At 52.2% G+C, this 15,563-nt stretch overlaps 1 protein-coding gene across 2 annotated transcripts in view; it reads right to left on the bottom strand.

The window, feature by feature from the left end:
- LOC115522027 (high density lipoprotein binding protein) overlaps positions 1–15,563 on the bottom strand; it is a 74,351-nt gene that overhangs the window by 26,999 nt on the left and 31,789 nt on the right. The window contains exons 1-5 of one of the 2 annotated variants that reach the window (XM_030327596.1): positions 13,927–14,009; positions 9,500–9,564; positions 8,209–8,321; positions 6,669–6,826; positions 5,236–5,451 (exon numbers count right to left, since the gene is read on the bottom strand). In XM_030327596.1, the coding sequence (XP_030183456.1) occupies positions 5,236–5,451; positions 6,669–6,826; positions 8,209–8,284 (450 nt within the window). In that variant the 5' untranslated portion in view covers positions 8,285–8,321; positions 9,500–9,564; positions 13,927–14,009. Of the gene's footprint in view, positions 1–5,235; positions 5,452–6,668; positions 6,827–8,208; positions 8,322–9,499; positions 9,565–13,926; positions 14,010–15,563 lie in introns of those variants that run through there. The other variant, XM_030327597.2, reaches the window with a different exon arrangement.

Genomic DNA, 15,563 nt, shown 5'->3' on the forward strand with positions numbered 1-15,563 from the left:
ACGGGGCGCCCCGGTGGCACAGGGGGGATCCGAGCACTAGAACTCACAGGACGGGGCGCCCAGGCAGCGCAGGGGGGATCCGAGCACTAGAACTCACAGGACGGGGTGCCCCGGTAGCACAGTCGTTAAGCATCTGACTCAAGCTCAGGTCATGACCTCACGGTTCATGAGTCCGAGTCCTGCGTCAGGTGAGCCCCACTTCTCTCTCTCCCTTTCTGCCCCTCACTCATTTGTGCCCTCTTTCAAAAAAAAAAAAAAATCACAAAACACTCCTTTAAAGCTCTAATGCAATCTTGAGCAAAAGGTAGATCATAAAGTTTTGCATGGCAGAACAAAAGAGAAAGGCACAAGGAAAATCTTCAAAGAGGACAGTACGGGAAGGGTACCAGTAACTGTACTAAATATAAATAATATAAAACTACTACCCTTAAAACAATATTAGCACACAGAAAGACAGACCAACAGGTCAGAACTGAAAACCCACAAACAGAAACAAGTTAATACGGAAACGTAGGACTTCATAAAAACAGCCACTCAAATCACTGGGAAAAAACTCTTTTAAAACTGGTGTCGACAACCTAACAGCCATATGGAGAAGGATGAAACTGGATGTGCCCCTCCCCCTGCTGGTAAGAAATTCCAAACATCCAGAACAAAAAGGGAAGAACACCCTTCCAGGCACCAGGAAAAGATGAAGTTTCTCCTAATCCAGAAGTGAAACAGTTTCCCAGTGAGGACTCAAAATAACAACAGTAATGAACATGACTACACTTGAATAACCCGTCACACAGCAAAACACACCAAGGTCAAAAAACAAATGGCCAACTAGGAAGCGTTATTCATAAGGTGTATTACTGGTGCAGGTTTTTAAATTTTTTTTTTTTAACGTTTATTTATTTTTGAGAGACAGAACACGAGCAGGGAAGGGGCAGAGAGAGAGAGGGAAACACAGAATCCGAAACAGGCTCCAGGCTCTGAGCTGTCAGCACAGAGCCCGACGCCAGGCTCGAACTCATGAAACGAACCATGAGATCACGACCTGAGCCCAAGTCAGACACTCAACCGACTGAGCCACCCAGGTGCCCCTCTGGGGCAGGTTTTAAGAGCCCTAATACACTGAGCAAGGTAGACTCTTTAACTTGACAGTGAAGGCCAAAGAACAAAGAGCACACAGAGCAAATGCAAAGTCTGTATTAAACAGACACTCAATCCTGAGCGCCTGGGTGGCTGAGTTGGTTTAGTGTCAAACTCTTAATTTAGGCTCAGGTCATGATCTCCGGGTCGGTCGTAAGATCGAGCCCCACGTCAGGCTCTGCATTGACAGTGTGGAGGCTGCTTAAGGTTCTCTCTCTCCCCTCCCCCACTCACACTTTCTTTCAGATAAGTAAATAAAACAATTCTGCTCATCTGAAAAATCCAAATTAAAAGTACACTCAGCTACTTTCCAGAAGGCCAAAAGCCCAAGCATCTGACAGGCGGGGCAAGCCTGTGGGCGAGGCCCCCGGGTGCACCTGGGGGCCAGGGCTTGGCTGCTACAGGGAAATTAAGTATGCACTGCCCTCAGACCAGCCCAGACCAGCCACCTCACTGCTAGGAAACTCATCTTCGGACAGACAGGGTAAAACAGGAAATCCCATATGTACAAGGTTTTTAACCAGACACACTTATAACAGAAGTCAGGGAGGCACCCAAATGCCCATCAACAGGAATGCCTGAACAACTTCCAGCACACGCACAGAGCACCACGCACCCAAGTAAGAAAGGAGGAGAGCCACTGTTTGCTGATACGTATACATCTCCAAAAAATACGCAGGAAAAAACAGGATGTAGGGCAAGGTTTATTACAGCAAGTTATCTTTTGCTTCTATTCTCAAACCCAAACAAGGGAAGGATAAATCAAAGACTAAGAATGGTCACCTGGCAGGGGAGGGAGATTTGGGGGGGGGGGGGGGGCTGCGGAAGCTGTCTCTGACAGAATCTTATCACACAGCTCTGACTCTGTCCCAACCTAACTGTATCTCAGGATGAGAGCATGAACTCCTTCAAGCAATTTTAAGACTCCATCACCTTTCATCTTAATTAGAACTACCAGTTTGCACTCATGCAACTTCCTAATAAAAAGGCACAGAAGGGCACCTGGGTGGCTCAGAGTTAATTGTTTGGCATCGCCTCAGGTCAGGATCTTGCGGTTCGTAGGTTCGAGCCCTGCATCGGACTTTGTGCTGAGAGCTCAGAGCCTGGAGTCTGCTTCAGATTCTGTGTCTCTCTCTCTCTGTCCCTGCCCCCTCATGCTGTCTCTTCCCCTCTCTCAAAAATAAACTTCAAAAACAATTAAAAAAAAAAAAAAAGGCACAGAGTTCCTGGATGAACAGTTGACTTTACGTCTGTGGCTACAGTTGGCCTGCACGTCTCTGTGTTCGAAATCAGGGCATGATGGACACGAATGATCACTCCAGAAGACGGCAGGAGGCCAAACCAAAGGGGGTCCCAGTGTCCAAAGGTGATGCCAACTTCACCATAAAGGACTAAATCAACACATCAGAAGTTCATAATGACAGTGAGAAGATTCCCGGGTCCCCCGTGAAGATGCCAGGGTGCCAACGTAGTCTGAACACTGACTCAACAGGTGGCAGAGGACAGTTCTTCACAAGAAGACCAAGTTAATGGGGAGGGAGTTAGAAAACTGCCATCTGCACCCCACTGAATTTAAGCCGTCTGCAGATGATAACAGTACTAAGCAAAAGATCAGGAACTTTATTAATGGATGGATTTGCTGAAAACTGGAGTCTAGTCTTGGAATCAATAACAACCACACTGGACCACCCACAAGTTTCCTTGCCAAACAAGTTGAACATCAAAGTAACCAACCCCTAGATCTAAGCCCCAGTTTACAGGAAGTAACAGTGGACGGTGGGACAAAGCAAATACCTGCTTATCCCAGAAAATCAAAGGCACCAAGAAGAGGAGGGCAGGGCACTACTGAGGAATCAAAGAGGGCATGAGCACAAGACGCCCAGCAGGCAGGCCTGGTGTGGATGCCGATTTGAACTCCAAAGACAACTAGAGATAATTAATGTAAGAAGTCCACAGACTGGGCTTAGTATGTATATATTATGAAATTACTATTACTTTTAGGGGTGCCTGAGCGGCTCAGTCCCTCAAGCGTCAGACTCTTGACCTCAGCTCAGGTCACGATCTCACAGTTTGTGGGATCAAGCCCCCACATCAGGCTCTGCTCCAACAGCATGGAACCTGCTTGGGATTCTCTCTCTCCCTCTCCCACGCACACTCATGCGCTTTCACTCCGTCTCTCGAAATAAGTAACAAACTTAAAAATTACTGTTAACTTTAATGAGTAACAGCCTGGTAAATTATACTTTTAAAAAGGTGGGGGGTAGATTACAGATGAATGTATCTGGGATCTGCTTTAAAGTAAAGAGAGGTGTAGGGGGAGTGGAGTGGGTCAGGTCTTCTCCCGCCCAGTGCTCACTCACAAAATACTCAAATATTCACTGACCAGTAAACAGCAAGTCTGAGAACTGATTACATGTCAGCAGCAAGGTGAAGTGCTGCCTGTGTTTCGGGACTTCGGTCCCTGAAGCTAGTGGAGAGTTAGTGACTTTCCCATGGCCCACAGGACGGGGTGAGTGAGAGTGTGGACAGCACAGGGCAGTTCCCCTCCTCCCTGCTAAGTCCCTGCTCTTGCCCCACAGCCCCTCATCTTTTAGCCACAACATTCTAGAGCCAGCTCCCCCAGGAGTTTGCAGAAGATCAGTGGCAGGTGGGGAGAACCCCCATTTCTTTTTTTCTCTTTAAAGACTATATTTTTAAGTAATCTCTACAACCAACGTGGGGCTCGAAATTGTAACCTGAGATCAAGAATTGGATGCTCTTCCAACCGAGCCAGCCAGGTGCTCCAGGCTGCCCCCCCACCAACCTTTTTGTTAGAGTGAGAGACATTGAGAGATTGAAAGAGAGTGAGAGACAGAGAGAGAGAGAGAGAGAGAGAGAGAGACAGACAGACAGTGTGAGCAGGGGGCAGGGGCAGAGGGAGAGAGGGAGAATCCCAAGCAGGCTCCACACTCAGCATAGAACCTGATGCGGACCTCAATCTCATGAACCTCGAATCATGACCTGAGCCAAAATCGTAAGTCAGACGCTCACTGAGCCACCCAGGCAGGCACCAACAGAACCCCCATTTCTTTTTTTTTTTTTTATTTTTTTTTAAAGTTTATTTATTTTTGACAGAGACAGAGTGTGAGCATGAGCTGGGGAGGGGCAGAAAGAGAGAGGGAGACACAGAACCCGAAGCAGGCTCCAGGCTGTCAGCACAAAGCCCAACGTGGGGCTCGAACTCACGAACTGTGAGATCGTGACCTGGGCTGAAGTCAGACACTTAACCGACTGAGCCACCCAGGAGCCCCTCTTTTTTTTTTTTTTTTTAAAGTTTATTTGTTATGAGAGAGACAAAGAGAGCATGAGTGGGGGAGCGGTAGAGAGAGAATCCCAAGCAGGCTCCGTGCTGCCAGTGCAGAGTCTGATATGATGTGGGACTTGAACCCACCCACAAAGCTGTGAGATCATGACCTGAGCCAAAACCAAGAGTCGGACGTTTAATAGACTGAGCCACCCAGGTACCCCAGGACCTCCATTTCTAAGTAAACCCACCTAACGCTGTCTCTGTCACAAGACATTTTAATTTTAATAAGATTCTCTGCATTGACCTTCACCTTTAAGTGACACCGCTAATGGACAAACAAAAGGTATCATAGATTTATTTATTGTAACAGTTCTCCCCAGTCAATTCCAAGTAGTGGTATCAGACTACTAAGAACTATGGAACAGGTTCAAAACAACATCCGAACTTGTAACCTCCCAAGTTCAGGACCGAGAAACGTGTATTTAACCAGCAATGCACAGACCCTCGAGCCAGGCGCTGGGAATGAGTGCCCTGTGGTGGTGTCTGCACTACACCATCCAGTGAGCCCAGCTTCTCCAAGTGTCTCCACCCTCGGGACAAGCCTTGACCTTTCAGTCCATTAGGTCAAATAGCAAAAACAGTAGGTGTCCCACTTCTATCCCCGATTTAGTGGTTTTTCAAATAAAAATGCCAGGAGGCTCCACATGTTGCTTCCCCAGTGGGGGAAGGGTCTGACGAAGCCAAAACCGTATCTGCAGGAGCCAGCGGCACGGTCCAGGGCACACCTGCTCAGGAGAACTCATCTGGGGACCCACCTGAGTCTGCAGTCTAGCAACAATGTCCTTCCGGGCTTTCATGACAGCATCCAGCTTCCCCGACACCATGATGGAGAGGCCCTGGTCTTTGGCGAGAGACAGCTCCAGATGGGCGCCGGTCCTCTGCATGATCTCCAAGCAGATTTTTGCTTGTTCACCTTCTCCAAACTGGTTCATGTCCTTGTATTTTCTCTCCTCCAGGGGCACATGGAACACCTGCTCAGGAAAAGACAAAAAAGGGAAGGTAAAGAGATCAAGAGACAGAGAACACTTAGGTGCGTAGGCACCGAATACAGAGTCAAGAGCCTGAGTCCGCAGACTCCTAAGTATCCCGCCTCCTCCCCTCCCTTGCTCTACGGCCAGAGAGGGGGTGCCGCAGAAAGCACCTCAGGGCAGGAGGCCGCCCTCCAGTGAAGACAACTATACCCCGATACAAACGGACAGCAAGGAAGCACCAGGTAAGAGCGCAGTGAAGGAAACACACAGGGAGGTAACAGGGGCTGAGGGACAAGGAGACAGAGAAAAGCCATACTCAGAGGGGAGAGTGAGCAAAAGGGAGAGGGCAATAAAAAGGGGGCACATAAGGGAGCAGCGTGAGCACAAGGGGGTGTTGTCCAAGCAGGAGAAAGGAAGGAACCAGATCCCCCAGCCCACTCTGCAGCAAGATGAGGGCAACGAAGGGTTTGGGCAGAGGTAGGCACGTGGACTGATGACTCAGGACGCTCCGGCTGCTGGACGGAGAAGGCACTGAGCAGAGGCAAGAGTGGAAGTGGAAGGAACCAAAATGACTCTTGGTTTTGGGCCTGAACCCCTGAGTAAAACATGGTGCATTTAATAAGATTGGGAAGACTGGGGAGACACCAGGCCCGTGTCAGATAGCTGCCGGAAAGGTGGAAAGACCCAGGATGCAGTCGGTTAGGAGGTTCAGGCTCAGGGGACTTCTTGGCACATGGGTGGCAGGTAATCAACAAGCACGATCCGACAAGTGTTCACATGGGAGACGGGGTTCACCTCACCAATGTCCCAGGTCAGGAGAGCAGAGAGATGGACTAGTGAGATCAAAGAAAGCCACGGAAATGGGTGTCCCGGAGCCAAAAGGAGAAGACTTGCTTTGACATGGGGGGACAGAAGGCAGAAAAGACAGACAAGTTCCTGTTGGAGCTGGTGATGCGGAAAGCCACTTTCAGCAGTTAGGAGCGGAGACTGGATTGCAGCAGAGACTGGAGAGCCAAGGGACCCGCTCCTTCTGAGCGCCAGGGCTACGCGGTGGGCATGAGGACAGCGGCCCCAGCAGTGGGGAATGATCTACCCTGAAAGCCGCCCCCCCACTGCATGCCCAAAGCATTCCCGTTTCTGTGTGTTCAAAACCCACTCCCTCAGGTGCTACCACTTCCTACTTGGAGGGGCAGAGGAAGAAAGAACGGAGTTTCTACCTGAGTGATGACGGAAGCTTTGATGGGCCGGATCTTGTTACTCCAGGCGCCAGCAGGCTCCTGGGCGCTTTCCAAGCAAGCCGATTTCTCAGGGAGTGGAGGGAAGGCATCTTTGTAGGTCGGAGGGTCGCTCTCCTCTTCTGAATTTAAAGTAGCAACTGGACCAGCCGACACAGATTAAAAGGAAGCACACCACTTTCAACATTAGACGAAAAAGACACTTGGAGGGTTTTAATGTCAAAATAAATCAACAAAAGAGAGCAACAAAACATTAATTGCGAGTGACACTCCACCCCCATCTCTTCATTTAGTGACGGTAAAGGGCCCTGTGAGCTCACCAGGCCCAGCACCCTCAGGTTCAGCATGTGGCCTGGAGGGGCCAACCCCGACAGCAGGTGCCTTACTCCTCCCTGAGTGGGGTGAGCCCCGTGAAAACAGGCCTTACCACAAAGAATTTGAGCCCAAGAGTCTTCTAATCCTTGCTTACAGAATCACAACTATGACAACGCCTGGCACATAATCAACCCTTAAATATGCAGAACAGAATAATGTCAGTGCCCACTCAGCACTGCCCTCGAGACCCGCCTCCGCGGCAGACCCCGGCCGATCTCCCACTGTGCTGACAATGACTTGTGCAGGAGCTGCAGTCTCTGACCACCCCCTCCCAACTGCACGGGAGCCAACAAGCCTGGTGGAAACCGGGCCCCGGAGCATTCATCACCTCCATCCCCCACAGAGCCCTAATCATTCACGGTTTTTTTGTCCCATTCACCAGAGCTCCGTGAAAGCAGGAGCGGGGCTGTTCTGGACCCCCCCCGAGCGCCTCGGCAATGGTAGCGCCCCGCAAAAACCACTGTGAATGGATGTGCACACAGAGCAGGGAGATGACCTTTGGAATGAGACAGGCCTACGTGCCACTCCGGGCTCACCACTTCTGGCCACGTGGCTGTGCTATCCCAGGACGCCAAAAAGCCTCCGCGCTGACAAGCAGCCGGGTCCTGTCAGTGCCTGGCGTCCCTCATCTAGAGAGGGAAACAACCCTATGGGGCAGCTGGATGGCGCGTGGCAGTGCTTGGGTCTCCACTGCCCTAGCAATAAATGAGCACTCGAAACACGGCCAGTGGGACTTACAAAGTGAAATTTTAATTAAACTTAAGAACTGATAGTTGATTCAGTTATTCGAAAACGTTGAAAGTTGAGAACAGGCTGGAATAGAAAACCCTACTCTCTCACCTGAAAATTTTATAGAATCTGCATACAGACGAAGGATTATAAATGAGAATTTAGCTTTCAAATTAAATTATCCTGTTTATGTAAATACACACCAGATCTTGAAGGATTTTAGCTCAACACAACTGGGAAACAGCAACTCTGAAAAAGAATCCCGTTAATTCCCAGTGACCACAATCACCGGCTTTCCAGAAAGCGGTCCACAGTTTGAGAGTTTCTGTATCCAGAAATACTGGCAGAAAGATCTGACAAAGATGCCGAAGGAGCGACGTCTCAGAGTGAAGGAGAAAGGCACAAAAGGGGCCGTCACCTTTGATCTGCTGCGGAACCAGCCCACTTCGGTGTTCAGCAAAGCTCTCTTGGGTCAAAACTGCAACGGAGCTCATGGTTGATCTCGCGCCCGCGCACAATCCGGGTGAGCCACTGAAGCAGGAAGGAGGGAGTCAGAGAGAAGAAAGTCAAGGCATAGCGAGACCGTTAAGCTTCGCGTTTCGGCCAAGGGTTTAATTGTTTCACCGGCAAACCACACCATTGTCCTCACAACCTGTGAGGTACCAGGACACTCAAACTTTCACCAAGTGATGAAAGGCAAAACGCAAGTGAAGGAGGGTCCGTGGACAACTCTCCCCTCCAAGTTTAGCCACTAAGTGAGGAGGCGGAGGCTCCAACTGAGCGCTCCAGTCCCATGAAGCCCAGGGGCGGCAAAAGCCTACAGCCCGACACCTGGACGGCCATCCTAACATCTGCCTCAGATATTCCGGGGGTTGGTTCACCCGCATGCCTCCTGATGCTCAAGGGATCACGTGACAGCTGCTACCAACAGCCAATCAAACAGCGTCTGCAGGGATCTCAGGCACCACGGGCACTACAGGCAAGGCCCAGGGCACCGCACAGCTTGGCGATGCGGTCTGGTCCACGGTGGGGGGTGGGGTGGGGACGGGGAGCAGCTTCTTTCACTGATCAGCAAGAAGCAGGATGGGCAAGTGCCTCTGACAGAAAGAAGTCCTGTGTCTCAGGGGCCACAGGGGACCCGCAGGTATAGAGTTCCTCAGTCCAGGGAAAGAACCATGCAGTCTCTGCCTCCAGACCTGCTGCCGAGCACCCCGTACTCAGCGGGACTCCAGGGCTCTGAAAGCCACAGCCCCTTATTTGGAAAAGGGGGCTCTTTCAGCACGGAAGCCGTGGTGTTTGCTTCCCCCTTTCAACTCGAGGCGAGCTCCACGCTGCTGTGAGAACGAAGAACCCACTTTTTTCACACAATGACGCACCAATCTGCACGTACCACTGTGGCAAAAGAGTAGTAAGAGAGCCAACTGATGTAAAAAAGTGAAGTTTTTGTGTCATTCTCACAACTCAGAACCCTTCCTAAATCCAAGAAAATTAAGCTCTACATTCCTAAAGAGAACACAACCCAAATTCAGACGATCCTGACTAAACCCAAAACTTGAACACAGTCGTGGAAGCCAGACGACACACCTGCAGGGCACACGTGCATGCCGCCCAAGTCGCGATGTGGAGCCACAAGTCTCTCTGAACCACTAGAAACGTGTGCGCGCGTGGCTCTGGGATGGGAAACCTTTGGAAAAGATGGTCAAACTTACCAGCAAAGCGGTCAGTAGCCAGAGAGTCCGTCCCGAGGCCGCCTCTGTCAGCCTGCCAGTTTTTGCTGGTGCAGGACAGGAAGGGAGCGGGAGCGAGAAGAAAACCAGAGAGAAGTTACTTATCTGTATTCTACAACCCAGATCCGTTTACCTCCTAAACAGAAAAGGGCACGACATCATCTACACTTCGGTATTACCGCCAACATTTAGACAAGTTTTTTGGGAAAAAAGGGGAAGCTCTCTGCCCTTAAGCTATCAGTTTCAAACAAAACCTATTACAGTAAAATGTAAACCATCTAGAACTTTTAGGGGGCAATTTTTCCCTGGACCGGAGTGAGCCCTTAACACCGAAACTTTTCAATTGACCCATTTTGAAGTAAAATCCTTACAAACTTGATGGTCTGTTCTCTTGCGTGGTTGACGAATTTCTCCTGCACCCCTCTTAATCTCTGACTGCTAACCCAGGAGGAAAAACATTCTGTGACACAAAACAGAATGTGGACCTTGGGGGGCTCCTCCTGAGCATCTTGGGGTGAACGAGAGCTGCTGTCTTCATGAGCTCGCTGTGCCTTGTGGTTACTCTGTTCCCGTTGTTATCCTGTAAAAGTCCTTTGGTCCCTTCTAATCCACTGGGGATTTAGAAATCAGGCCATAAAATAGCAGGGTTGGAAGGGACCTTCAAAGTCCATCTGGGGAGGACCGAGAACCACTCTGTGAAGTAAGAGGGTGTGGGTCACCTTGCCTTAGGGACTTTGGGAGAGTGAGGCTGCCAGGTAGGTTACATGCCACTTTACGCAAACCAGCACACACACAGGGACAAGGTGCGAGAAGGTGGACTTTCCAACAAAGGTTGGGTATGTGTCTGAGATGGGAGAATCGACAGCAATAATAAGAACATCCTGCTACCTAACTGTGGAATAACATCCCCAAATTCTTGCCTGTGATACATTTAATTCAGGAGTTAGGAAGACAATTCATGGCAATCAGGGGTGCACCAATAGACTCAGGTCTCATTGTCCAACAGCATTTCAGAAATTAAAACAGAAACAAACAAAACAAAACAAAAAACAAAAAAAAACAACAACTCTAAATGCAAGGCTTCAGTCACACGGGGCAAGTGCCACAAGCCAGAGGCCAGAGCCTCTCTGGGGCCCCAGTCCCACCAGATCCTGGTGTGCACCCTAAGGCAGAGGGAGAAAAGTGGAGACAAACTGACCAAGACAATTTTATTTAAGAACCTGTCTCCAATAATTCTAACCCGCAAGTCCTACTGAAGACTAAGGCTCTTCCATTAAATCAAAGTACCAGAGCAGCACGTTCACATGTTGATTTTGACAAGGTGCAGGAAGTGAGCACTCCTTGCAATCCCACATGTCTGGCCAGGGCACACTTAGCTAGTCCAGGCACAAGATGGAGGTGTTCTAAGTCAAAGCACCGACAGCGAAGCCAGGACCCAGGCATCCACCCTGCCTCTGTCGCTCAGAACTCCCACGTGGGTTGCACCTGCCCTTTTACCTGCCAACCTTGCATCTCAACAGCCTCCCTCCCACTCCAGGTCATGAGGAGTCCCTGTTACTTCCTAAAACCCTCAGACACCCCCCTAGTAACTCAGGTTCCCCACATGATCGACTAGACCCACACCCTCTTCTCTGTGCACCTACTGACCGGTCCTCTTGCCTTCCCTGACAGGACAAATCTTCCGTGCCTGGTGAAAGCCACACAGCAACCCTGCAAGGTACAGTCACTGTCCATATCCCCTCCAGCCACAGGTCTGTGACAAGCAATTCCGACTCTGCACCTAGAGTCACGTTAGAGGACGAATTCCTGAAGGTCCCTTCTGAGATAACTCACACACCTTTCAAAAATCCATTCCAGCTCGCTCTTCCATGGGACCTTGTAGTGCGAGAAACACAAGAAAGGATCGCACACCTACTAACGTACCAGAGTGAGAGCCTGTCCCAGAGCCTCTAACACCCCCACGTGCACACAGGCCCCCGGGGCAACAGAAGGACAAGTGGATCTCCAGAAAACTCCAGACTTGTTTGACAGGATACACTGGGACTCGTCTCCAGATTTCCAATGGTAGTTTATCACAGCTGGAAATGAATGGATCACAACCAACAACAGAGTTAACATCTGGGGTTTTGATATCCTCAGATAAGATGGCTTTTTTTTTTTTTTTTAAATAAACTTCTCAAAACCCTGTCTTAAGAATCCATTTTAAGCACATACCTGATGACCCTTCTCTTAAGGCTCTGCTCTAAGATTTTATAAAAGGCTGATCTCAGCCCTCCTAACGTGCTCGCAGCATGACGGTCTACCTGCCTCTACGTCTACAAATCAGCACCAGAGAGACTGTCCCCCACAGCTCTATGCCCGCCCCAGCCTGCTCCCCGCAAGCCCTCACTCTGCCTTCACGGACAGCACACAACAAGAGGACTCCCACTCCAGAGTCCTTGGACGACCGCACAGTGACCACTGCTATCTTAAGTTCGCAGGAGCCCTGACACAAGCCCCACCATCGAGGAGTGCAGGCCAAACACATGCTATCACAGGTCCTCGACTGATGTACTAACACTACTCAAATCAGGCTTGAAAGGGACCTTCAGCAACCTTTGAATACCACCGGACAGGCCCCTGCACTGCCTTCCAAAGGAGCCTCGCTCCACCTCTACACAGCTATCAGAATAGCGTGCCGTATATAGTGGCAAGATCCACAACTTTATTCCCCCTTCTCGCCACAGAGAACAAGCCCGCTCTTTTCTGCAAGATCACTTCAGACTCATGCAGCGGTCTCCTCCGGGTTTTCCCCAGATCGCCCCAGACCCTACATCATTTTGCTTGTTCTCAACTACTTTCCCTGCAGGAAGCATTCAGATCCACTTAATGCAAATCTTCAACTATTCTCACCCTGGACTTTAACTCTTGTCTCCCAGAGTTTAAGTGTCCACAGGGGGGAAAAAGGCACCTCTCAAAATATAACTGTGCAGCAGCAGAGCTAGAACCAGAGGAAAGGGGACAGACAGAAGCAAAGAGAGAGAGAGAGAGTGTGTCCTCCGTGGCAGGGAGCTGCAAGCACTCCTGACTGCTGCGTGGGAGAAACACAGTCACAACGTCAGTGGATCACATCTGGAACTCGGTCCTAACAAATACACCACAGAAAATCTTTAAAGAGAGAATTTTACTTCCTTTGCTTCTAGACAAGTACATGTGCGTTCCCTTGTGACCTTGTCAATTACATTCCCCAGCGAGAAGTCTATGCAGGGAGAACTCCCAGGAACAGACCACAGAGGTACGTCCGGGCCACCTAACAAGCTCCTGCTTCACGCGCCAAGACAGGACTGAATGTGCTTGGTACTAAACACCCGCAGTGCAAACTCAGACTTCTTTCCTCTTCTTCCAAGATTAAAACTATTTACTTTTATGCCTACAAGGAAAACCAATTTTTTCTCCAACATACTTCTCAAGGCCCACACGCCGAACTTGAGAACAAAAACGTGCTCCCCACGGGCCAAAAGTTCGAACGAGGGCCAGGTGAGCGGCTCCCCCAAGTTCTGAAGTCGGCACCCGTCCCGCAGGAGGAACTTTCGCAGATGCCACCTCAGCAGGCCCTCCCACAGGCCACGCGAGCCCGCGGGCGGGGACAGGCTTAAAGGGGCAGTAACGCGCTCGGCCTCCCCGCCTTTCATCCAAATTCGGTATTTTTCCGTAATGCACTTTTCGTGCGCCGACCCTGGGGTGCGTCCAAGTTGCACTGCAGCCCCCCAGGGCAGCAGACCCACCCGACCACGTAGGCAGGCAGCAGGTGAAGGTGCGGCTAGGCCTGCACGGGGCCCTACCGCCCTGCTGGCCCCAACCCTGCCCTTCGGGACCCGCGCTGCACCCCCAGCCCTGCAAGCCTCCCCCCAACCCAAGCCGGGGGAGGGGCGCGCGGGGGGTGGTGGGAGGGGTCAACTCAGCGGCCGGACGCCCACGTCAGCGGCCCGGGCCCAGGTCGGCCTCCCCTCCCCCACCCCGGGCTAGGGGGCTGGGGGGGGAGTGGGCGGCACGGAGAGAGAGGGACTTCGTGGGGGCGGGCGCCGCAGAAGGCGAGGGGTGGGGGTGGGGTGGGCGCGGGCCGGCATCGCGGACTCGGGAAAGTTTCTCACTCTTCCCAAGCCGGCGCTGCGGCCCATGCGCAGTGGTGACACGTAGCCGCCCCCCGGGCCGGGCCGAGCGGCGGAAGGGGAGGGGGCGCCCGGGAAAAGGAGGGGGCGCCCGGTTGGCGGCGGGGGAACGGGGGAGGCGGCCGCGGCCCCTCCCCCGCCCGGCGCTCCACGTCGGCAGCCCGCGCCCCGCCCGCCCCGCGCCCCAACTTCCCCGCGCCGCCGACCCCCACCCCTGCTCGCGCCCGGCCCACCCTCCCCCCCGCCCCGGCCCGCGCTCACTCCTTGGGGTCGGCCCGTCCGTCCCGCCGTCCGCTCGCCGCCGCCGCCGCGGAGTAGCCGGCCGCGCTCCGAGGCCGGCGCCCGGGCCCCCGCGGCTATATAGGGCGGCGGCTCCAATCCCGCCGAGACACGTCAGGCGGCGGCCGCCCCGCCCCGTCCCGCCCCCCCCGCCGCCGCCGCCGCCGCCGCCGCCGCGCCCACGCCCCGCCCCCGCCGCCCCCCGTGGGGTCCCCACTCGCGGCCCCAGTCCCGCCGCGCAAGGCCGAGCAGCCTGCAGACCGGGCTCAACTCCGAAAGAGCTCTGCGGCCCTTGGGGCGGGGGTGAAAGGGGGTCGGAGAGTTGAGAAATGCATCTGCCCACCCCACCCCCCACGACCGGCCAGCCGAGCCGCTCCAGAAGCGAGGTCACTAGCAATACTGCCTCCCCACCCAAGAATAAAACAAGGGACCTCGAAAGGCACCCCAAGGGAAACTGTTGCCCGCCGCCCCCGCCCCCAGCATTTACAACTCCCCACTCTGTCCTAACCAAACTCCACGCAAACACGGCCGGCCTGGCCCCAAAGTTCGGGCACAAACTTTCCTTCCCTCTCACTGCCAGGTGGTTCAGTTCCTTGCATCCCTACTCTATTCCTTGGCTACCAGTTAAATCCCCTTCACTGAAACTGGTAAGAATGGGTGTGCCTACTATGCGCAACCCTAGATCCATCAGGAGAGAAGATCCCTGCCCTCAGGCAGACTTCCACCCTAGAGGGGGAGAATGGCAGGTCAGGTTTGCACTGTTTTAAATCAAGGGTACAGGTCTCCTGCAGGAGTTTGTATATATTAGTTTATGTCTCTGATGGAAATGTCAGGAACAGATTCCTGCATCAATTATGGAAGTGCACCACAGATACTTGGGGCCACAGGGGGCAAGAGGCAGGGAGGGACATATGAGGGATTGTGGGTACCGCCAGGTGGGCTTAAACAGGAACCAGGTCAGCACAGCCTATAGTTCTGGTACAGGTGTTGCTTAGGTTCCGAGGATGACTTAGAGTTCTGAGTGGCAGGTTTGACCAGATGTACTTTTTGAGTAGAATGCAGTCAAAGTATGTGGTTGGGGGGCTGAGCTACTGCAGTGGTTCAGTCAGAAGATGACACCAGCTTTCCACTATGGTTGGCAAGGGTACATGAACTAGGTGGCCAAATTTGGAAGGCAGCACCAAGAAGTCCCTCATTGATTGGAGGCAGAGCACAACAGCGGTTACGAATGGCAGGGAGGTTCTTGGCTGCCCTCACAGAGATGAGGAGACTGAAGAAAGACTTGAATGGAGAGGGGGAGTGTGCTGCAAAAACTCACAATGGAGATGTGATGTGTGAGATGCCCACTGGTTGGTCAAGTAGGCAAAACTGTACATACAAGCTGAAGGCTAGGGAAGAAGCCAGGCCCAGCCCAGACACCGGGAACCCTTTAAGACATCACTGGGGGAGAGAAAACCATGGAAGGCAGACAAAAATCCACCACTTGGAGCCAAGGACTCACTGCCAAAGCAGTACCCAAACTCCCTAGAATAGGACATGGACAGGTGCCATGGCCTTAGACTTGGGAGAAGCTCTTAAGCACCAAGGAATTCTGTAGCGTCCCTTACTACATTATTAGC

Source organism: Lynx canadensis, chromosome C1 (assembly GCF_007474595.2).
Source record: "Lynx canadensis isolate LIC74 chromosome C1, mLynCan4.pri.v2, whole genome shotgun sequence".
Classification (NCBI taxonomy): Eukaryota; Metazoa; Chordata; class Mammalia; order Carnivora; family Felidae; genus Lynx; species Lynx canadensis.